This window comes from Pipra filicauda, unplaced genomic scaffold (genome assembly GCF_003945595.2).
Source record: "Pipra filicauda isolate LSUMZ 115617 unplaced genomic scaffold, ASM394559v2 scaffold391_size691406_pilon, whole genome shotgun sequence".
In the NCBI taxonomy this organism is placed as follows: Eukaryota; Metazoa; Chordata; class Aves; order Passeriformes; family Pipridae; genus Pipra; species Pipra filicauda.
In genome coordinates, this window is record NW_024104522.1 from 284,538 (window position 1) to 307,027 (window position 22,490).

General features: G+C 44.5%; 3 protein-coding genes across 3 annotated transcripts in view; 2 read left to right on the top strand and 1 right to left on the bottom strand.

The window, feature by feature from the left end:
• Nucleotides 1-10: 10 nt before the first annotated feature.
• Nucleotides 11-1,963, top strand: CUNH22orf39 (chromosome unknown C22orf39 homolog). The gene is made up of 3 exons (XM_027733111.2): nt 11-368; nt 463-630; nt 1,155-1,963. Exons 1-3 carry the CDS (start codon nt 342-344, stop codon nt 1,278-1,280), a joined length of 321 nt encoding a protein of 106 aa, XP_027588912.1. The 5' UTR covers nt 11-341; the 3' UTR covers nt 1,281-1,963.
• A 65-nt stretch (nt 1,964-2,028) lies between these two features.
• Nucleotides 2,029-3,959, bottom strand: MRPL40 (mitochondrial ribosomal protein L40). The gene is made up of 4 exons (XM_027733110.2): nt 3,887-3,959; nt 3,239-3,322; nt 2,827-2,982; nt 2,029-2,481 (listed from the first exon to the last, which is right to left on the bottom strand). The coding sequence occupies exons 1-4, from the start codon at nt 3,934-3,936 to the stop codon at nt 2,172-2,174; spliced, it is 600 nt and encodes a 199-aa protein (XP_027588911.2). The 5' UTR covers nt 3,937-3,959; the 3' UTR covers nt 2,029-2,171.
• Nucleotides 3,960-4,205: 246 nt separating this feature from the next.
• Nucleotides 4,206-22,490, top strand: part of LOC113994251 (protein HIRA) — a 33,464-nt gene continuing 15,179 nt past the window's right edge. The window contains exons 1-12 of the mRNA XM_027733101.2: nt 4,206-4,315; nt 11,510-11,572; nt 12,309-12,419; nt 13,216-13,306; nt 13,755-13,849; nt 14,668-14,763; nt 15,551-15,711; nt 16,612-16,779; nt 17,298-17,411; nt 18,930-19,000; nt 21,570-21,675; nt 22,247-22,468. Coding sequence (XP_027588902.1) covers nt 4,279-4,315; nt 11,510-11,572; nt 12,309-12,419; nt 13,216-13,306; nt 13,755-13,849; nt 14,668-14,763; nt 15,551-15,711; nt 16,612-16,779; nt 17,298-17,411; nt 18,930-19,000; nt 21,570-21,675; nt 22,247-22,468 — 1,335 coding nt within the window. The 5' untranslated portion in view covers nt 4,206-4,278. The remainder of the gene's footprint in view (nt 4,316-11,509; nt 11,573-12,308; nt 12,420-13,215; nt 13,307-13,754; nt 13,850-14,667; nt 14,764-15,550; nt 15,712-16,611; nt 16,780-17,297; nt 17,412-18,929; nt 19,001-21,569; nt 21,676-22,246; nt 22,469-22,490) is intronic.

Below are 22,490 nucleotides of genomic sequence, written 5' to 3' on the forward strand. Positions count from 1 at the left end.
ATGGCAGGTGTAGGGAGAGGCAAGACCCAGCTGCGCTGCGCTGCCCTGCTTTGGAACGGCCGTGTGGGTGTCACCCGAGGGTACGCGGGGGCAACCTCTGCGCTGTGCTGAAAGTAAAGGACCCTGGTAACCAGCCGCGTCCCTGTGTGGTGATTTCGGACAGACCGAAGCGGGGCCTCCTTCCCGCCGCGTCCCGGCTCGCTGTGAGGGGCCGCTGCTCACGCGCCGCCCGCCGGGCAGCCATTGGCTCGCCGGCCTGGGGCCGCTTTGTGCCGCCCCTCGCCATTGGCCGCGCCCTCGTGCGTCGCCGTAAGCGCGGCGGCCATTGGCGGAGGCGCGGCATGGCGGACGCGGGCGGCTCGTGGCGGGTGAGGGGGCGCGGGGCCGGGTGAGGGGGCGCGGGGCTCGGCGGGGCTCGGCGGGGCTCGGCTCCGCTCAGCCCGGCCCTGTGTCCGCCCGCAGCCGCCGCGGCCGTGCGAGGACTACTGGGGGGAGTGGAAGCACTGCCGCGGGCTGCGCCACGCCTTCCACCACTACTACGCGCACGGGGAGCTGCCGGCCTGCGGGCGCTGGCGGGAGGACTACGAGGCCTGCCGGGCCTGGGAGCGGCACCGCGCCGCCGCCGCGCAGGTACCGCCCGGGGCTGCTGCGGCTGCGGGGAGGGCTTGGGAAAGCGGGTGGGTAGGATTGTCTTGACATCCGCTTAAGGTTCCAGGGAGCATTTTCAGTGTTCTGCTGCAAAGCCCTTGATTTCAGTTACTGTGACATTCCCTTCCCGATAGGAAAAGCTGCGACGCTACAGGCAAAACGCATACCTGCGGTGTCCAGAAACGCCTCTGGCTACAGCCCCACAGACGCTGGAGGACTCGGGCCCTGCAGCAAAGGCTACAGCGTAACTCGTCCCTGCAGCCAGGCAGGAAAGCCCTTGGCAGGGAGGGTTGCACAGAACTGGCAGTTCTCTTCGTAATGCAGGAGTCACAGGCAAAATATGACTTAGTTAAAAACCTGTATCCTGGCTTACTTAGATAGCATTTGGCACTTCTGTTTAAGCATGATAAATTTCTTCTTTTATCTCAGATAGTCACAACAGGAAATGGGCTCTGTAGGACTGGAATATCCAACACTATCATGGTAATATTTTTCCTCTGTTTCAGGAAGCTTTGTGCAAGAGTGAAAGAGCTCGAGTGATGGAAAGCCAGAAGTATGCTCCGGTGTGGACACTCAGGAAGAGCCCCCCACCAGACTGGTATCTACCCCTTGACCAGGACAAACCAAATTAGGAAGATTGTTTGCTGTGTTTGGTCAGTAACTTAATACACAATTCAGAACTGTGCTGCCTTTTTTTTCTTCCATGTCATCTTGAAGTTATACAACTGTAGCTCTGCCCTGCAATACTTGAGCACTCTTTCAAAAGTACTGAGAGTTTATTTAAACGTTGAGTATTTTTTAAAGGGAGAGTTGAGGTGCTTAATTTGTCTCCGGTCTTGTATTGCTATCTTACACTTTAGGATTCTGTCTCAGCAACTCAGCAGGCAACTCCCAAATTAATGCACACATGATCCAGCTCCTCTTGCTAGATCAGGGCCTCTTCCCCTACCAGCTGGTGGTGTGCGCTTTTGGAACAAGGTACCAACCCCAGGCCTGCAAATGGGGAAAAAAACAAGCTGGGAATCCTCCCTCCAGTTCAGGACATTTAAAAGGCATTTCCCAGAACAGGATTGTTGTGGGTTAAGAGCTTCTCACCTGATGGGGAGGTGCTGCAGATCCTGAAACTGCCCCTTTGTGGAACTACTCTTGAATGATGGTGTGTGTTGTGGTAGTATTCAAAACTACTACAAAAATAAAGGTTTAAACAAATGTAGAGAGAGATCTGGTTTGGTTTAGGGCAAACCCATGGAAACTTGGTTACAGGAGTTATGTGGCAATATAATAAAATAAAAAAACTGGCTTTGTCGCTGGGTAAGGTTGTGTAGCTTGGCTGGGTGTCTTACTACCTGGATAATTCCTAAAAACATCCAAACACACAGATACTTCACTAATGTTTTATTTACAGTCACACACCTGCAGCGTTGTAACCTGCAGAAGAATTGTGTGTTCTTTCTCCCTTCAGTCCTTCCTTCCTTCCTTCAGTTGCTGAGCAGCTCCTGGCGGGTGCCCCAGGCCCTCCTCCCTCACTGTGTGTACACCTTGGTGATATCAGCGCACTTTCCCTCGGGTGGGTCATAGCCAGGAAGGGGGGGGGTGTGGGTGGGTCCGTCCCTCTGGAAGGGGAACAGCCCCTCATCCCGTCGGATGGCTGCCTGGTACAGCTCCTCGGATTCCAGGCGCAGTTCCTTTAGTGCCTCTTGCTGAGATTCCACAAGGCGCTGAATTCCTTTCTTTTCTGCCTCATCTTGCTTCTGCTTAAACAAACACCACTTCTTCAGAAGTAAAACTCTTCTTTCAGTCTCTTCAGGAGACAGAGCGGGAAGGCTTCGCACCCTGGCAAAGAGTGGGGTAACGTTGTGAGAGACAAACAGCCTGACTTCAAAGACCAAATCAAAAAAATCAAACCACTAAAACAACAACAACAACAGAACCACCAAACCCAGAGAATACATTTAGTTTACTAATAATTTAGTCTGTCTGCAAGGACACCCCCGTCATTCTAACAGGAAATTCATGTTACTGTTTTTTCATTACTTTTAGCAAGAACAAATAAAATTTCCTTTTCACGTTTTTGTCCTTATGGAAGTGGATAAGGTTTTGTACCAAGGCTGGCTGCAGTTGTGCAGAGAAAGAAATTCACTGCAAATGCAGGCACGTGGTAAAACCAGAGCCACTGACCTGTTGCTGTCTGAGTACTTGAGTGGGGTTATAAAATCCTCAATGGGAATCAGTTCTGGGGCAGCTTTTTCCAACTTCTTAAGCTTCTTTTTCATACGATCCTTCTGTGCTTGCTCTCTCTTCACATCCACTTTCTTCTTCTTCTTTGGTTGTGCTCTACAAGGGAAATAGTAAATAAAAAAAGTATTTTGTACTTTGATTCAACACCAGCAACTTTCACTTTAGTTTTCCAAGGACTGTTCCTTCCCATTGCTTAATTTAGTCCCTAATAGAAGTTCCAGCCATGAACTTTATTCAAGTAGTGGAATTTCCACTTAAACATGCACAGGTAAAGGTTAATTTGGACTTGAGAAGATTTGTGTTCCCCGCGCTTGAGAACACTGCTCTGTAACTCCAAGGCAGCTGCACTCACCTCACGGGGAGGGATGTCCTGAGGGTCAGCACAGAGCTCTGCCAGTGACTCCCTCGGAGCGGGCCCCTCTGGGGCAGCCACGAGCTGCAGGAGGAACAGGAACATAAAGCGTGAGGAGAAACCGACTCTGGTGGCACAAGAGCTACTTGTTAATCAGGAGTGAGTGATGAGTTTTGAACCATCTCAACTCAGGGCAGGATCCAGCGTTTGCCCAGAGATGACCTCGAACTCTCCAGCGAGGTCACTGAACCCAACCCCAGGCTGGTCGGTGTTGTGCGCCCACAGGATACCGAGGACCAAAACACAGACTTTTTTTTAGGTAGGTTACAGTAACTTTAAGCTCTGACAATGGCTCGTTTAAGGTGTTGGTCTGGGAGAGATAAAAGCACCGCCGTTCGGATTAGGAGACATGTTACTCAGATCTCGACGGTGTTATGGGAGGGCGAAGCAGGTGCCCGCGCACCGGCTCCTCCTGGTGCGGGAGTCCGGGGCAGGCCCGGCCCGCCGAGGGACTCCGGGCGTGGAGCAGCCCCGAGGCGCGGCTGGAGCGGGCTCGGCAGGCACGGGGCACTGCCTGGGCTCCCTCCCCGCGGCCCCGGGGGCGGTGCCGGGTCCCCCCGGGGCGGTGCCGGGTCCCCCCGCCCGTACCTGGCCTGGGCCCCACGCAGCCCTCGCGCCGCCGCCGCCACCGCCCACATGGCCCCGCGGTGCTCCCGCGGCCCCTCCGCCCGCGCCCGGGTCCCGCGCCCGCCGTTCCGGCGCACGAAGGTTCCGCGCGCCGCCCCGCCCCGCCGTTGCCGCCCGGCAGGGGGCGGGCTGTGCGAGGCGCGCGGAACGCCGCGCTCGGGGGCGCTGTTTCCCGCCGGGCCGCTGAGGCGGGGGCCGGTTCCGGCCGTGCCGGATCGCCGGCGGGCCCGGCCGGAGCGGGCTGTGCGCGCCCTCCGCCCGCCGGCCGCGAGCGCCGCGGGCCGCGCCGCCAGCCCGGGCCGCCAGCCCGGGGGCCCGAGGGCGGGGGCCGGCGGGGGCCCCCGGCGGGAACAATGAAGCTGCTGAAGCCGACCTGGGTCAACCACAATGGTGAGGCCGGGCAGGTGCGGCGGGGAGCGGGGCCGCGGCGCTCGCGGGGTCCCGGGCCGGGCCTCGGGCCGCCCCCTGGCCGGGCCCGGAGCCCCGGCGGGCCCGGAGCGGCCGCAACAAGTGCCGGTGTGTCCTGGAGCGGGGCCGGGGCTCTGGGGCGGGGCGGAGGGGCCGTGCCGGGGCAGCCCCCGGGCCCGTCCCGCCGCGCACGGCGTGTGCGCGGGGCGCAGCCCGGCCAGCGGCGCCCGGGCCGGGCGGGGACGGCTGCGGGGCTCGGGGGGAGCGGGAGCAGCTCCCGCCGCCCGGGCAGCTCCGTACCTGAGGCAGCGCAGAAGGTGTTCGAGTGCAGGGCGGTCGGCGCTGTCGGTGCCCCGCGGGGTGAGCGGTGTCCGGAGCACGGCACTGACCGCACTGCTCTCACTGCGGAAGGTTCACTGTCGGAGTCCCCACATGCACTGAGCTGTCAGTCTCCGTGGGCGAAAAGGTTTCTCTCAGCAGTACTTTCAAAACAACTCTCTGAATTTCTATACTCTCCTGTCTGCCAGTCCTCTGAGGGTTTTGTAGAGATCTGTGAGCTCAAACGCTTTCAGAGTGAAGTGTTGGTATTGACAGAAGGCTCTGTGCTTCCCTGGTGTGGCAAACACGGGGTAGCATCAGTGTTATGTACTTAACACTGCTTAGGATGAGTTTCCAGGTTAATACCTGTACTGCAAGTTTTGTCCTCAGAGCCTGGATACAGCCTCATTTCCACTGCAAACTGTGTACCCTGTTAATGTCTAAATGTCATTAGATGGACTCACGTAGTTGATTGGGATCTAGAATAAGACTAAGGTGGAGACCAGCTTATTCAAGCTGGAAAAGCATGCTTTGAGTTAAAAACCACGGATACAACTTTACAGCTGCCTTTCTGCACGTGGAGCTGTGTTTGTGTCCGTGCTGCAGGTTTTGTAACAGTCACTGAAGCCTCGAGTTGCTGTTCACCTGCCTCTTTACTTGGCCTTCTCTCCAGGGACTGTGTAGGCAGCAGATGGACCCAGCCGTGTAACCAAAGGTTGTAGTGAAGTGAAAAATTGTGGAAATACTTTATTTGAGTTGTTTTTTACATTTCTGCTTGGTTAATCTAAACAAATGTAGCATTTACATCTTAATCTCTGGCTGCCTGCAGGCAGAATGTCCTGTGCCTCTGTTTATCTTCAGTGGGAGCACACTTAGGAGCAGCTGAATAAAAACTTTCAGCCTAAATCTAATCTAAGAGATTAGATCTGTGACTTCTTTCCTTATTTCTTTAAAGGGTGCACCTTTTGATATGGGCATGTCTTTGAAATCTGTAGCAATTTAGAACACATCCAGCCATTGCAGAAAACAGGCTTCAGCCAAGTGAGTTGCAGCAGGGGCTCCTTTGGAGAGCTCTGGGATCCTCTACCTGGTGGATAATGCACCACGCAGGGCCTCAATAGTCCCACATTTTATTCCCATTTCTGCTGCTGACCTGCTGGGATGAGTTTGGCCGAGTCACTTTGTCATAGTTTCACCTCCTGCAGAAGAGACATTCGGCAGCAGCTCCATCTGTAAAGTGCTGTCAGTGGTGCCAGGGGTGCAGGACTGTGTGACATTCCCACACTGCTGTCCTTGGGGTGGGGAGTGCAGGATAAAAACAGGGAGTTTAGTCAGCCCCTTTAACACCCCAGGGTTCCAGATCCTCCAGGCATCCTGCATGCAGGGAGTGTCTGTCACTCCTCTTGGGCCTCCCCTTGGCTCCGGAACCTCTCCAGAGCAGGGTCAGGAGAGTTTTCACTGTGTGTGCTGGAGACTGATCATTTCTGTTCCCTCGATCCCTGCACAGGCACACAGGGCTGTTCACTGCTGTTGGAGCAAGGCTGACTCTTCCACACTCCAGACCCAGCTGCCATCATTCCAGCCTTGCCCTCTCCTCACTCAGCTTTGGGATTTTTCCTTTCCTGACTGGACTGGAATGAGTGTGATGATGCTCATGGGCACACACTCCACAGGCACTGGAAGGCAGTGTTGGAGCTGGGACGTTCAGCACACCTGGGAATTGTGGGCCATGTATTTATGGTAAAAACACATTTGGGCTCTGCAGGTTTTTGTCTTAGAGTTCTTAATGTCATTTATCTGAATACTTATTGGAAATATTTCTTCTTCAGATGCATCTTCTTTAAGCTTGTCACGCCCTTACTGTGGGTTTATTAGACATTGCATGAAATTCTCGTTATTGTTGTGTTCTCTTCCATATTTCTTTGGCTTAGAGCAAGGTAGAATATTCAAAGTGCAATCTAATGGGGGGGCAGGAACAGATGACTGTAAGATACAGCTGTGTGATTTGCTTCCCTCTCCTAGTGTTCCATTCAGTACCTCTCTGAAGAGGAATTCTGTTGTCTGGACATATTCAGCACAGGGGGTTTTGAGAGCCCAGGTGCTTAAAGATGGCTCATGCAGGCAAACACTGCTCCCTGAGGGAAAGGAGGTCCCTTGCCATTCCAAGAAACCCTTGCAAGCCCTAAGGTGTTGTTCATGTACAACCACTTGTAGAAACTGGAGCCTGCTCTTGTTTAAATATAGGCACAGAGTTTATCTCTCCAAGCTGTAATGGTGGAATGTAAATATTTGAATTGATTTGTGAGTCACATTGGATGTTGCATTAGATGGGCTGAAAGCAAATTGAATAGAAACTCATTAATTTTGTGGTAGAAGTTCATTAAAATTATGCTTATATTTCATTGATTACAAACAAAAATGATGCAATATTCAAAATGGCTTTTATTCTTCTGCTGGTGTATTTTTTAAAAAGATAGGACCTTTTCCTTGGGTTTTAATTATCTTACTTGGAACTTTTTGTTCCAAGCTTGTTTCATTATTGGTATTTCTTTAAGTATGTAATGTATATTTGGTGTCTTTAAACAAATAAGCCCACGGGACATCTGCTCTATCATAAGGTGTTCTGGTTTTAATGAACCTGGTTTGCTTCCTCATGCAATGTGCTGCTGGGAGCTTCAATAATTTAAGCTTATTTTCTTTTAGATATTATTGCAAGAGGTCAAAATGTCTTAAAACACACCATGTTAGATTTTAGTGTTGCTGCTTAAGTACCACTTGCATTTTGTTTTGATGCATCATCACTGTTGGGAAATTCAACACATCTCCAGTTAGAAGCATGGGAACGCTTTGGTCACAGAAACAGAGACCTTGAACCTTTTGGCTTCTTTCCACAGGATCTGACAACGTAATCTGATGGAGACATGGGCCTTGGGAAGGAAGTGGTTGCTATCAAGTTGTGGCTCCTTCTCTATTATTTTGAGATAATGAAGGAAGTGAGGAAAAACCCAGTATCTGTGCTCAATTTATAAACCACAAGTAGTATGGAACAAGTGACAGTTGTCCAGCACTGTCAATGGCATTCCCTTGATAATGGTACCCTGGAGGAAAGAGCACCCTGGCAATGACTTTGTCTTGCTGAATTTCTGTCTTGCAGTTACTTCACCTGTGGTGGTTTTTTAATAATTTGACATCTCTAGATTGATAAAACTGAAAACAAATATAAGTCTTGGTTTACTTAGGAAAACAGTCTAATAATTATTTAACTTATTTTGTATTTTAAGGAATAGACATAAAAGTGCAGAGAGCAGACTTATTAAAAAAATAAGTTCCTTCTCAGTGGTGAAAGAGTTGATATGCATTCATAAGCAGGTAACTTTACTGGTGATTCCCTTTTTCAAATCTGAATAATCCATAAGTAGTTGCTTCACTCTTTGGGTTGCTCTTGTCAGGTTCAGTTTGTGTTATAATAAAATCCAGACTGACCTGTAATTAGTATTTTGTCCAGGTTGACTTGTGAGTGTTCCTGTGTGCCAGTGTGTGCCATGGCATTCTGCAGCTGCTGCTGGGGTGTTGATTAATGCAGGCTGCCAGGTAAGAACAGGGTGTAGTTTGACAGTTTTCCTGTACATGGAAAATGGAAGACTTTTATCTGTACAAAATCCTAGGATTCTGGAACTTGATTTGTATACTAATGTTCTAGGGAGAAAAAAGCATATCCTTATAGGATAGCCACATCTGGACATTGCTGGTGAGATGGAAATGTATGAAACTAGTCCTGTTTATTAAGATTTATCCATCAGATGGGAACAACATTTACATGGTTCTTACAGGAGATGGTTTGATGGGCCTCATGTTCCCAAGTCCCTGTGCCTTAAGCTTATTGGCAAATTCTGTGGGAAAGCCCGGGTGTACTGGATAGATCACTGTGTAGGATCAGTTCCCTGTGGAATAAGATCCCTCCCTGGATCACAGTTGAGCCACGTAGGAAACTTTATTTGTTGTTGAGGGCTTCATTTATTACCCCTGCCTTTCCTGGGTGCAAAGTCCATACCCTTTTTAAACTTCACATAGAAAATAATGCCCTGTGACCTGACAACTTCCACTGAGGTCTGACTTTTTAGGATTATAATAATTTATGAAAATATCTGCTCAGTGCTCATTTGATTGAACCCCAAATTTAATGCTAGTAAAAAAACCAAAAAATAAAGTGTTATCCTGCTGTGTAAATATATGGATGGTTTGTGTTTGAACACGTGGTCTTCAATGCCAGTTCAATCCATGGCATAAAAGAGAGGAGACTGCAAGTGTCTCAGGTGACCAGGGCTGTCAGGAGTGTGAGACAGCTCTTGTCCAAGGAATGGCTGAGTGGAGCAGGACTCTTTGGGAGCTGAGCTGGGGATGTGATGAGTTGGGAGTGGCAGGAAAGGGATGAATATCAAGGGATTTTCAACCACTGTCCTCCTGTACAAGAATTAAGGGTGTTGAAGTAACAGCTGGTGCAGATACAGGGAGTAGGAGGTTCTTCACAGAATCCATGGATGAGCACTGGATCTCTTTGTGTAGAGACTCTTGATGGTAATTATGGGTCTGAGAAATGGCTGATTGAATTTACAGAAGAAAACTCTGTTGAGGGCCTCTGATTCAAGAAGTCTGAGTTGGAAATTCTTTGGAATTGGAAGATTATCCTAGGAAGAAGCATTGTGTTGTTACCATTGTACAGATCCCTAGGGATGTATCTAGTGCTGGTTTCTGAACACACAGTACTGGGCTTGGTGACATTTTCCCTGGTGTGGCTAATTTTAAGCTTTTATGGTGAATTTGTAGCTAAGTTACCTCTGGCTTTATAAACAAAATAATATGCTAAATTTCTTCAACCCCATTTGTGAATCTGTGAAAAATCTTTGCCCAGGAGGAGGGAAGGGGTGATGTTACTGCTCCTGTAGAGTTGTGCTCTGAAGATAAAGCAGAAATTGGAAAGGCTGTGAGAGTTTTAAACACGTAGTAAAGGAAAGGAAAATTATATCACGTCAGTAACGTTTGCAAAGCAGTGGGTGCAATGACAGTGTTTTGGAATGTGTAGCATATCTGCTTTGCCTGGATAATAATGTTAGATGTTACTGTTCTTTCTGATTTGCTGGGCAAGCTTTCTCTTGGTGTAAATGATACATAAGCAAAACAAACCTGGTTAGTAGAGTAAAAAGGTCTTTGATAACTGGCTTCCTACTCTCCTCTACACATCCCATGGCAAATTTCAGAGTATATGAAGTCTTCTTGCCCAAGGCTGTTGATGCAGATTGAAAAGGTCACCCCTTCCACTCGTGAGTTCTAAGGAGAGGCCTGTTTCTCTAAGTGTCAGTGGGTTCAACTGTTTCAAATGATGCACTGATTTAATTTAAGGGAACTTCCACATTTTAGGGAGGGCAAAATAAATGTTTGTTTCTTGCCTGTGCTTCTCTAAATGTTCAGCTTGACCCTCCACGTTGCATTCTAGTTAATACAGTAAGGGAGAGAGTTGGGCACAACAGGCTGAAGAAAAGTCACAGCCGAGTCTCAGCTCGTGTTTTGTGAGGTCTAAAGCACTTGGAAGGAATGTAAGCTGAGTGCCCTCTTTCTGTACTTAAAAATTTTAAGGGAAATCACATGTCAGAGTTGCAATACAAATCCAAATAAAACAAACCTTAAAACAAGTCAGCATAATATAAAAGTTGACATGAAACAAAATGTGTATCCCTCAAAAAGGAAGAAATAGTGGGTATTTGGATGAGGGGTTTATTAGCAGTTCAGTGTCAAGGAATTCAGATGCTACATTTGGACATAAAACTTACTGCTGGATAGATTCTCCAGGTTTTATCATTTATTCTTACCATCTCGTGAAGATGTGGTGCAGGAGCTGGCACATATGGGAAGTGTATCGAGTGATCTTGGTACCTGCATGCTGGTTCTTTTGGCTTTTTGATAAATTGCCCTATTTTATCCTGGCATGTGTGTGAGCTTGCTTTGCAGAGGCATTCCAGTTGGAGAGGGTTGGGACTGCTGCCAAAAATTATTTGAATGTGGAAATCACACGTGTGTTCTTTCAGATAATCCTCAGTGGTGGCTCTTTGAGCATCACTGAAAGGCAGGAAGTTTGCTGCTCTGCCTTCTCCTCCTGCAAAGGTTAAAGGAACTGTGAACGTGCAGTGGGGGGGTGTGAGCCAGTGGTCGGAGCAGAATAGGCTGAAGGTTGTCTGGTTTCCAAAGCTGTTCCCCCACTGTGTTAGTTACTTGTTACACAGTTTACATTTTAATAAAATTGTTAGGTTTCTTTTGAAAGATGTAGCATATGGAGAACTGGAGGGTTTAAGAGTAATATTGAGGTTGCTCTGTCTATATGGAAGCCATAAAATGAAAGCTGATCTTTGGGTAGAAGAGTTTCATAACAACAGAACTTAAATTTGAGATGGGTAATTGTGTGACCAGCAGATGCCTGAGATGGGGAGGATTTTAGAAAAGCAAAACCAGAAACCAAAACACAACTTGCTTCAGGTCATCAGCTAATGAACTGTAGAAACCTGGAAGAAATTCCTTACTCAAATACAGTTTTGCCTCCTTGGCACTCTGGTGGTGTTTTGCTTTGAGCTATTTGGCATTTGGATTAAGTGTCCTGGGTTATCCCTGGTTTGCTGTGGAATGGCAACTTCCAGAGAGGCTTTTCCTGGGCTGCCCTTTGTGCCAGGCTGCTCTCAGCTCCTGTCATTCCTGCAACTGCAGCTTTTAGAAAAGGAAGTTGCCAACCAGAAGAGTTATGGTGGCTCTGGCATTACAGTTCTCTTGGCTGTAAAACAACTCAGTGTGTTGCTACTTGTTCTCTAATTCCAGGAAAGCCAATATTTTCAGTGGACATTCACCCAGATGGGACCAAGTTTGCAACAGGAGGACAAGGTATGTCTGTGTGCTGATAAAAAGTGGAACTTTGGGCTCTAATAATAATTGTGTGCCTTCACCACACTTCAATCAGTTTGACCCTTTTGAAAAGACATCACTTTTATCTCTAAGAAACAGATGATTATGTAAGTCATTAAAATGCATCGAAAAGTGCTGTTGTTCCTGCAGAAGGCAGGGTTCCATGTCCTGATGTGCTCGTCCTCTTGGGCATCAGTGAGATAGTAGCTGCCATAATTGAGTCATGGCCAAATTTCTTTTTTATTTGAAGAGGAACTGAATGTGCAGTTGGGCTTTTTGAGTTGCTAAATAGTAGAGCTATTGGGACAGAAAAATCCAATTATATAAATGGAATAGCTTAAGAAATACATGCAGAAATATTACTTGGTTCACAACAGTGAATAATTTTATGTTGGCTACAATAATTGCAATTTAGTATTTTAATATATCTTTTCTCTTTTAAAATACAATTTTATTATAAGTAGTTGTCCCTGTAGTTGATATCAGTTATGTACAGTATGATTTTTGAACTGTATAAATTTATTTTTAATAGCTTTAAGAAAAATAAAGCACTTGTGACTTGGTGTAATTGTATCAAAATGGCATCTGTATTCAAGTGTTTCCAAAATTCACACTGCAGTAATGCCTATATTTTAGCATCTGTTCTGGGACTGAGATTAATTTGAAAAGCTTTTTTGCACGTATTTGAAAGGGGGGGCTTTTTGGTTTCTTACAGGTCAGGATTCTGGCAAAGTTGTGATCTGGAATATGGCTCCTGTCCTGAAAGAAGAAGATGAAAAGAATGAAAATATTCCCAAGATGCTTTGTCAGATGGACAATCACTTAGGTAGCAAAGATTTTTTTTTTCCTATTATTTTTATCTTTTTTTACTGACTAGTGGTAATTTGCCAAAGCTTAAGCATTACACATATGTAATTGTAAAAACTGTGCTCTGTCCAGTGATGAAGAATCAATAAAATACAGCAGAGTGGTCTCATACTTTGGCTATATACTTCGGAAGATATTCAGTAGAAAATGTTAATATGTGGGGAAATATGCAGAGAAATATAGATACCTTTGGAAATCTCCTCCCTATAAGCTTTTATTCAGCTGTGACCACAAAGTATTTGATAATGCACATCCTGAGAAAATGGGGAGTTCTCAAGGAAAGGGCAAGAGAAGAAATAAGTGTAAAATAAACCTCATATGAAGTATATTGATTATAGTTCTAAATTATTCTGGATTTATTGCACTTTACATTTAGAATTAGTGTGGGTACCTGACAAGTTGTCCCTTCTTTATTCAAGATATACCTTTGCTTCTTTGCCCTCTTAATCCCACCTCATTTACCAGGAGCAGTTTCCTTCATTAGATGAATATTAATGTTTCTTCCTTTGAGCTACTTTTGGTGAAGCTTTTTCAGATAAGGAATAGGGTTTTTTAAGTGAGAAGTTCCTCAACTGCTACTGGAAGATAAGTACCAATTCATTTATCTGAAGCAGACAGAGTAACTGCTTTGAGTGGAAAAAGCACACTTAAATCCTGAATGTCTCCTGTCAAGTTTTGCTTGTTGTGCTCTTTGTCCCCGCTCCAGAAGCACCTATTGCCATATTTGATCTCCCAAACTTGCTTGTCCCCCGCAGCCTGTGTGAACTGCGTGCGCTGGTCCAACAACGGCGTGTACTTGGCCTCCGGGGGAGACGACAAGCTCATCATGGTGTGGAAACGAGCGGCGTAAGCACCTGCCTCTCCTCTCACTTCTGTACTGCAGTTCAAGTGGCTTTCTCTGCCACACCCCAGTGTTTCCTCAGTGCTGGCCTTTTGGGAGCTCAGAGCTTCTCTGGGTGCACGAGGAGCCAAACCCTGTGACACCACATCCCTGGTGCTGGGCTGTGTGTCTGCCTGGGGGTCTCTCTCCTCTGGAGGAGCTGACACATTTTCTTCTGTTCTTGAACAAAGCTTCCCGGTGAGATCTGAAGAGTCACCCTAAATAGAAATTGTACATTTTATTGAAGCTAATTTTTTAATAACTGGAATTACTTGCTCTAAAAAACCACGGGTTTTTCCCTTTCCATTTTCACTGTAGGAATAACTGATTAATAGAAGTGCACTGTGCAGCTGATTTTTTTTATAAAGAAGAACTTGAGGTGGTTCTGTTGCTAATTGTTTCTATTTTAATTAGGTACATTGGACCTAGTACTGTGTTTGGTTCTAGTAGCAAACTTACTAATGTGGAGCAGTGGAGGTGTGTTTCGATCCTCAGAAGCCATTCAGGGGGTAAGTTAGAAGGTGCTGAATGAACGTGATTTGAATGTATTTGGAAGAAAATAGTTTTTCAGTGTCACAGTGTTTTGTTCAAAACATCTATATTTGGTAGCAAGTCAGAAATTCCTTTTAAGAGCAACAATAAAAATCTAAAAAAAAAATACAATTTTTAATCAAACGCAATTTTCATACAAGTAACTTCTGGCAACTACGTAACAGAATTAGCTATTAAGAAACTTACTTTTTGTTATTTTCTAGCTTAAAAATGAATTTGAATAAAGGAAGATAAACTGTATTTTTATTTAAATAAATGTTCACGCTGCCAGTGAATTATCTGGTTAGCAAAGGATGAAGATTTTGTAAACCAAAGAATGTTAATGTTTATTTAAAAAGAGACAACTGAAGAGCAGTGCAAAAGATGAATAAACAAGTAATTTCAGATGCGTTTTGCACCTGCTGACATGAGCTTTGATTAGAATCAAGGTGGCCATGCATGTTGGAATGAAGTGAGTGCATTGCAATAGCTTCTGTTACTTTTTTATCCAAAATAGGACAGAGTTCTTTGTACAGGCATTAGTACTTCCTACAATCACTGAACATTGCATTCTCTGCCTTGGATGTTTTTTGATCCCCCATTGAACATTGTAAGCTGGAGAACCTAACTCCCAACAACTCTTGCTATGTCCTGTCCTACCTTCTACTCTGGTGAAATGAGAATAATTTCTCAGTGAGACCAAAATGTTGCTATGCCAGTTCTTTTTTAAAAGATTTTTGGGTTTTCTGATTACCATCAACCTCTTTGCTAATGGAAGTTATTTTTTTCCAAACAGATGTGATGGATGTAGCGTGGTCTCCCCATGATGCCTGGCTGGCATCCTGTAGTGTTGACAACACTGTTGTCATCTGGAATGCTGTCAAATTTCCAGGTGAGAACTCCTCCGTGTCAGATGGGCAAGTGTGTGCAGTGCTGTGACAAACTCTTCCCTCCTTGGGTGTGTTTCACTGACTCTGAACATCTCTCTGGGGTAATGGCTGGCATTTTGAGATGACACACTTGCAACCTGGCAGGTCAGTCCTCTGTCCAGGTTTGGATGGCAATGAGCACGGGGTTCCACCCTGCTGGAGACAACAGCTGCATTCAGGCCGTGCTGCTCATTTTACAGGACAGTCATTATTACGTGTATTTTATTTACATGCCATTTATTTGAAGCTGGCTTCCAGTACTGACACCAGAGTTTTTACACTTCGAAGCTGGCTGGTACCCTCTCAGCCTCTCCTCCCACAGTCTGATAAGCAAGAGAGTGACTGGAAATAGGTTACCAGGTCTGCCAGGCTTGTGTGTCTGTCGAGTCAAAACTTTGACTTAGTTCACATTTGCTGCACTAAGCTGAATTTGTTGTGATAATCTTTGGGTGTGGAGGAAAGGGTGAATGTTTAACTGAAATTCCAGTTAAAGTGCTGCTTTTCTACAGCTTCAAAGTTCTATTCTGAAGTGCCTGGGCTTTGTTGGTCTTTCTACTCTGAGCTATTTTTTACAAAGAGTTTTGTATCCCTTATTCTGGACAGAGTTCTCTTTACCACTTTTTTATATCAGTGTTAGCTTGAGCACAGGTTCCAGTTTGGTTGTTTGTACAGTAAAGAAAATCTTCTCAACAGTCTGTCCTAAAGGAGATTTCAGTAACTACTCCCTGTTCTCAATTTTTGCCTGCCCAGAAATTCTGGCCACTCTGAAGGGGCACTCTGGCCTGGTGAAGGGGCTGACCTGGGACCCTGTGGGGAAGTACATTGCCTCGCAGGCCGACGATCGCAGCCTGAAGGTGTGGAGGACCATGGACTGGCAGCTGGAAACCAGCATCACAAAACCCTTCGATGAGGTACCTCAGAATGTGGGACTGTTCAAAGGGAATTCCTTGAGACTGAGAGAAAACTAGAACAACTCTGATTCTGCTGACACATGAATTAATTTAGCAGTGCTGAATGAAATGAAGTTCTCAGGTGGCAGGTTCAAAAGGGGGGAAAAAAGAGCTACTTTCTCACACAAAATGTGATTGACTGGAGACTCTCATTGCCATTGGATATTGGGAATGCCAAAGGTTCACGTGGGTTATGTACACAATTCAGTAAATTTCTGGAAATGTAGTGGTTGTTCCAAGGAAGTATTGGCACCCTGGTTACAGCAGTCTTACCTTCTTCCCTAAGCATCTTCTGTTGGCCACTGTCAGAAATGAGAGAAGCGCTTAGGAGGGATCTTTGGTCTGGCATCACAGGGCTGTTATGTGGTGACTTTGATCAAGAGAGCAAATACCTGGGGACAGAATCTGGTGCTTAGTGAGTGGAGTGTTGTGCAGTGATCTTATGGTATTGTGATTGGTACAGTTACTCTTTGTAGTAGACTGTAACTGCCTAAATTCACATGTGAGCTGCTGTGGTGAGCTGAAGTCTCATCATTAGCAGTTGCTGTCCTGCAGCCCTGTCGTTAATGGGACTGTTATAATTATTGAGGGAACAGTACCCAAAAAGATGGAACATTTTTGTTTCCTTTAAAAAAGTTCTCTGGGTTCCTTTTCCCCCCTTTTGATAGGGCTTCTTAAGTTACACTTCATCACCTATGTAAACATGGCCAAGTGCTAAGAATTGTGTGTAAGATCATTAATGTTCACAAAAAACTTACTTTGTAATCATATTCCCTAGATGTAAAATTTAAATAGTTTGTATTAACTATTATGGTTTGTTTGCCAAACACTTTTAAAGCTCTGGTATGTTTTTTTTGTCAGTGTGGAGGGACAACTCATGTGTTGCGTCTTAGCTGGTCACCTGATGGTCACTATCTTGTTTCTGCTCATGCCATGAATAATTCTGGACCCACTGCTCAGATCATTGAGAGGGATGGATGGAAAACCAACATGGATTTTGTAGGGCATCGGAAGGCAGTTACAGTAGTGGTGAGTGAGAGTCATTTACCCCTGAAGTAAAACTTCTGTTATGCACTTTTTGATAATTTTATGTATAAACAGGCCAAGAGGTGAAGACAGGCATCAAGATTAGCAAAGCAAATGCATGGTGGTGGTTAAAAAATGTCAACTTTACATGTTGGTAGCAACCAGCTTGCTGGTGTGATAAAGGGAACCAGGTGGAGACGAACAAGACAAGGGGCAGTACAGGAGCATGTCAGGAATGCCCAACACAGGCTTTGTTAGCTCTTCAGTGACTTGGTTAAAGTGATGTAGCTTTACTAGATCCCTAGTAAAATTAATATCATTTGCCATTCCTGTTAAGGCATTCAAAAAGCCCCTTAAGAAAGCCCCTGCAGCTTTTCTCAGTGCTCTTATAGTGTCTGGTTCAGGACTTTGTTCCTATGAAATGTTTCTTTTTCACTCTTAAGTGGAAAATTAGCCTTTAAAGCAGATCTTCTGCTAAAATGTAATTACTGTAATAAAATTTGGACATCTCATTTGTTTAGAAATTCAATCCAAAAATCTTCAAAAAGAAACAAAAGAATGGGAGCTCCACCAAGTCAAGTTGTCCCTACTGCTGTTGTGCTGTTGGTAGTAAAGACCGATCTCTTTCTGTCTGGGTGAGTGTTTCCTTTGCTCCTTTGAACTGATGTGGTCCTTTGGATAAGTTGGGGTTTAGCACAAAGGTTACGTGTACAGCATTAGGTCTTATATTTGGGTGCATTTCAGGGGTTTTTGTTTCTGTTGTTGCAGGTTTAGCTGGAGGGGAAGGAAGTGGATTGCTATTCATTAATTTCTAAAGCCAAGAGCAGTTAGGAACCAGTGGCAGAGTACGTGCCCTGGTAAGGGGGAGGAACTGTTAAGGGACATAATGTGTTACCACAGTTAATACATTCAGCCCTATTTCCTTCCTGTGTCTTTTACTTGTCTTCTGTCTTTGCAAAGGAAAGGAATGTGAAAGTGAAGGAGGTTTTTAAGTATACTTTTGACATCTAGTTTGGGTTTTACTTTAAAATCTACACTAAAATTGTCATTCTGGCTAAGAGAAGAGTAGCTGTTCTCACATTTATAAATGCAAGGCGGGTTGTTTGGCAACTGCAAAATACAGGGAATAAATTTAACTGATTTGTAAAGCTTTGTGATGAGAACATGTGCCAGAACACACCAATTGCTAACTCCAATCTACTATTTATAGATTCCAGTGTGATATTTATCCATCAGTCGCTGGATTTCATAACACTAAATCTGTTTCTGGCAGTGCTACCAGTGCATACCCATATCAGAGTATCACTTGGTATATTTTACTGTCTATTTATACTATAAAGATTTCATTTAGAATGGCTGTTGAGGTTATATTAGGGATTACAGAGGTGCAAAGTTATAGGCCTGAAGAGCTTACTAGGTATGTATAGAGCACAGACCTATGGAAGCACAGATAAGTACTGAAGGTGACAGCTACACTGTGAACCCCTGAGCATAAAACTTCTCAGCCACATCGACTGCTCTGGCTTCATTTCAGTTGTACTATACACTGTGGATATTAAGTCCATTGGTTTAACGTTAAAGAGCTTAGAATGTCTGATTTAGAACAGGTTATTGGGAATTTTCATATTCAGTTCTTTATTACTAAGCTGATTCATAAGTGCAGAGGGATCCTCTTAAAGATAGTTGTGAGTCAAATTCTCTTTGCTCTTCATAGGCTTCACTTTCTTAGACAAGTAGAGTGAGTGAGGACGTGGAAACCTGATCTGTTTTGTGTCTTCCTCTTGTGCTGGCAGTTTGCAACCCCCTTATCTCAGAGCAGCTTAGAATAGAAGCTCTTTCACATCCGTGGAATTGCTTTCTGACTGGTGGAGAGTGTTCTGTGGCTGTGATGGAAAGGCAAAGGTGATTTAGAAATTCAGTCTGTGTTTCAGAAGGGAGAGTTGAATGTCAACTATTCCTCTCCAGAGCTTTTCTGTCCCAGCAGTGGAATGGGTGAGTTGGTTCTTCAACTGCCCCACCAGGCATGCAGGGCATGTCTCCAGGCCACATCTTGTTTGTGGATATTGTTGGGCTCTGGGAGAGTGTAATGAGGTAATATCTGTGGTAGTGTAGAGCTTCTACATTTATGAGTGTTGTTTTTTGGTTTTTTTAAGCTCACATGTCTGAAACGACCTTTAGTTGTCATACATGAGCTGTTTGACAAGTCAATCATGGACATTTCCTGGTAAGTTCATTTCTGCTGTTTGTTACAGAAACCAAAGTATTGTCATCAACTTTAGATGTTTTCCAGAATTATCTGGAAATTCCTTAAAACAGTACAGCTTGGAACACAAGTAATTGGTTCCTGAAGGTTTTGGTTCTGCTGCAACATCTTTGGTAGTAACATTAGCAATTAGCATGTGGTCACTGGAGATTATATAACATTAAAACTGAATAAAAATTAATGTATTTAGTAATGACACAGTAAAATACTTGTGGAATGAGTTCCTACTTGTTATGATTCACTGATATTTTTTCACAGAATGTCTATTTTGTAACATGACGTGGTGGACTTGGTGAGTTTTATGTGCATTACATCTGTGAGAAGCTGGTTGGACAATCCACTTTCCCAGCAGTCTACTGTCCCAAGCCTTATTTTCTTCTTTCTGCAGTGAGTGGTACTCTCTCCTCTCCTGCTTTCTTCCTAAGGCCTAGTCATAAAAATGCAGAAGTTAATAGTTCTTCATTCGCTTCAAGACTTAAATAATAAGGGGAAAAAAGCCTATGAGACCACTCAGTAAAGGGTATTTAAAAAACACTCTGCACCTGTACAGCAGGTGATTTAGAGAGTTAAGGGTTATGTACAAGAAAATGCCTAATTTTTTTTTCATAAGAGCCACACAGCTGATTCCATAGGCCATCTTAATTCTCTTGCTTCCTGACTTCTGAAAATCTGCCCTAATAGTTGTAACCATCCAGGTGGGTTTATGCTGTGAATGTCAAAACTCACAGTATAACTTCCTGCTCTCTGTGTGCTCTGTGGATTTTGCCATGAAGCTCAGTGAACCACAATAAAGTTTTCAAAACCAAAACATTTTTCTTTCATTAGCAGATTAAGGCTAGAGAGCCAGCAAGTGGAATATTTCATGAGAAGTGCTGCTATTGCTCTACTACAATAGCTTTGAATAGTTTTGTTTTCCTGTAGTGTTTTTTATTTCTCCATCTGCAGTTTGCACATTTTTCATGGCATGAAGTCATTGGGAGTCATAGCTGGTTAACATTTTGCAATTTCTGAGGAAATGGTTTTGTGGCATCTTTGAGAGACAAAGGATCATCAGGAAGCTTGATATTTTATATCCTGTTTACAAACTGAAACGGATGGCTAAAATGTCAATAATATGGAATGTTCCCAGAAACATGCTCCATTCTGAAAACAGACTGAGTAAATTCAGAGAAATCTGATACTATTATATTGTTATATCTATCATTTCTCTTTCAGAGTTTTAGACTCGGATCCATCATCATAGTATCTTGAAATGATTATGTTTTCACAGAACAATTGTTTGGTTCCAGAGGTCAATAAGAGCTCAGCAATTTTGTCTGCTAAGCAAGCAGAAAGCTCTGAACAAGATGTTACCATTTTCTAACTTGGAGTACTGTTGGTTTCCCTAGTTCATGGTTCTGAGGCTGACTGCTGTGGATGTGATGCTATCAGGGCACCAGCCACCACAAAAGTAGATATTTTCAAATGCCCATAGCCATGGTGCATGTAATCCATTTTTGAGCCTTGCTGGAGTAACTTGGATAGGATTTCAGAGTTGTGCCAGCTTTCCTTTCCTCTTGCTTCTCTGTAACAATTGATCTGTAAGCCACTGTGTTGCTGTCTCTGTGAGCTCTGTAACTGGAAGTGTCTGGGCGAGCAGTCAAAATTCATCTAATACTTTTTCCAATGTGCAATAATATGTTATATATGCAAGAGTATAATTCTATTAAGACTAGAATGTGTAGTTTCTCCTCTCTCTTGTCGCTAAGAAAACCTTTTGAGACCTCCAGAAGAGGGTTACAATACAGTCCCACGTACAAGGACATGTGCAGTTTGCTTAAAACCACAAATAATGAACAATAACAAAATCAGACACATGTTCTTGCCTAATACAGAGATTGTTGGACTGCTCGGATGTTCAGCTTGCTTTCTTTTGATTGCTGTAGCTTGAGAGAATGCTGCTAGAGAAAAGGCATTTACCCAACATATAGGACTTCTCTCTTAAGAATCTCATTTCTTCTCCTTCCTTTCTTGTTTATTTGGATCAGAGAGTTCTTATAGGAATGGACTATTTGTTACTTGTTTCCCATGCATGATGAACCTTCATCTTCCATGGGCCTCAAACAGCAGTTTATAGGGCCTTAAAAGATGTGTATGGATTGCTTATGTGCTGAGAGCCCCTTTCTTCACCCTCTGGCATTAGCACAAGGATTTTGTACATCTTTTGGAGCGTTCATAATTTTCTCCCGTTGTTCATTGTGAACACTGCTCTGAGTTACCCCTTCACGAAGGTTTTCATGGTGCTGATCGTGCCATGGGTGGGTGTATTGTTCCAATGCCACCTTCCTGTGTGCAGTCTGCCAAGGACTGTTGGCACACAGACTCCTGCTGCCCTTCATCCCATCTCCTCACTGTCCCACTTGTTTGGTTCCATCGGGCGTTGCTGTGATAATAAATCTTATGCTAAGATTTTTATTGGGCACTTTATCACATTGCTCCTTTGCATCAATGAAAGAGATTGAAAACAAAGTTGGACCTTTATTTCCTTCAGGACCCTTAATGGACTCGGTATCCTGGTGTGTTCCATGGATGGATCTGTGGCATTTCTGGACTTTTCCCAGGATGAACTTGGGGATCCACTTAGTGAGGAGGAAAAGGTACAGTAAGCACTCAGACAACCTGTGATCATATTTAAGGGATATATTGATTCAGTTAAAATATAGGACTACTTATAGAAGTATATAGTGACTGGTTTCCATATTACAGAAAATGTGTTCTTGTCTACTTTATAAATCATTAAAAGAGAGTAGTCAAGAAATGAATGTGTCATATTAGTTTCTGTTCTGGAAAGAGTGTTTGGAAAACATCCACTTGCTTACACATCATTATACATTTGAAGTAATTATTTGGCCAAGGAAACAAGGAGTGGGTGCTTCAAAACACTTTAAAATTACTCTTTGACTTGCGTGTATGCAAGTCTTTTTAAACTGATTGCTGTTGGCTGTTTTTCCTCTCATTGCTATTAGCAACTAGAGCTTTGAGTTCCAATTATTTTACATATTGACTTAGTGTTAGTTGAAAACACAAAGAAAGAAAAAAATCTAGTGTGTAAATGATACAGAAGGCAATTGCATTTGATGGATTCCATTAGATTTTGTGATTCCACTGTGTTACAATCAGTGATGCCACGGTAGCGGTTGCAGTCACTCACATCTTTAACGCCCACAGAGCAACATTCACCAGTCCACCTATGGTAAAAGCCTGGCTATCATGACTGAAGCTCAGTTGTCTACTACCATTATTGAGAATCCAGAGATGCTCAAGTATCAGCAGAGGCAGCAGCAGCAGGTGGATCAGAAGAACGCGTCGATCCGGGAAGGATCCGGGAATGCAGCAGCTCCCAAAGTGGCAAGCATGGTTAATGGGGAGAGTTTGGAGGACATCAGGAAGGTAGGTGCTCTTGGGTAGTGCC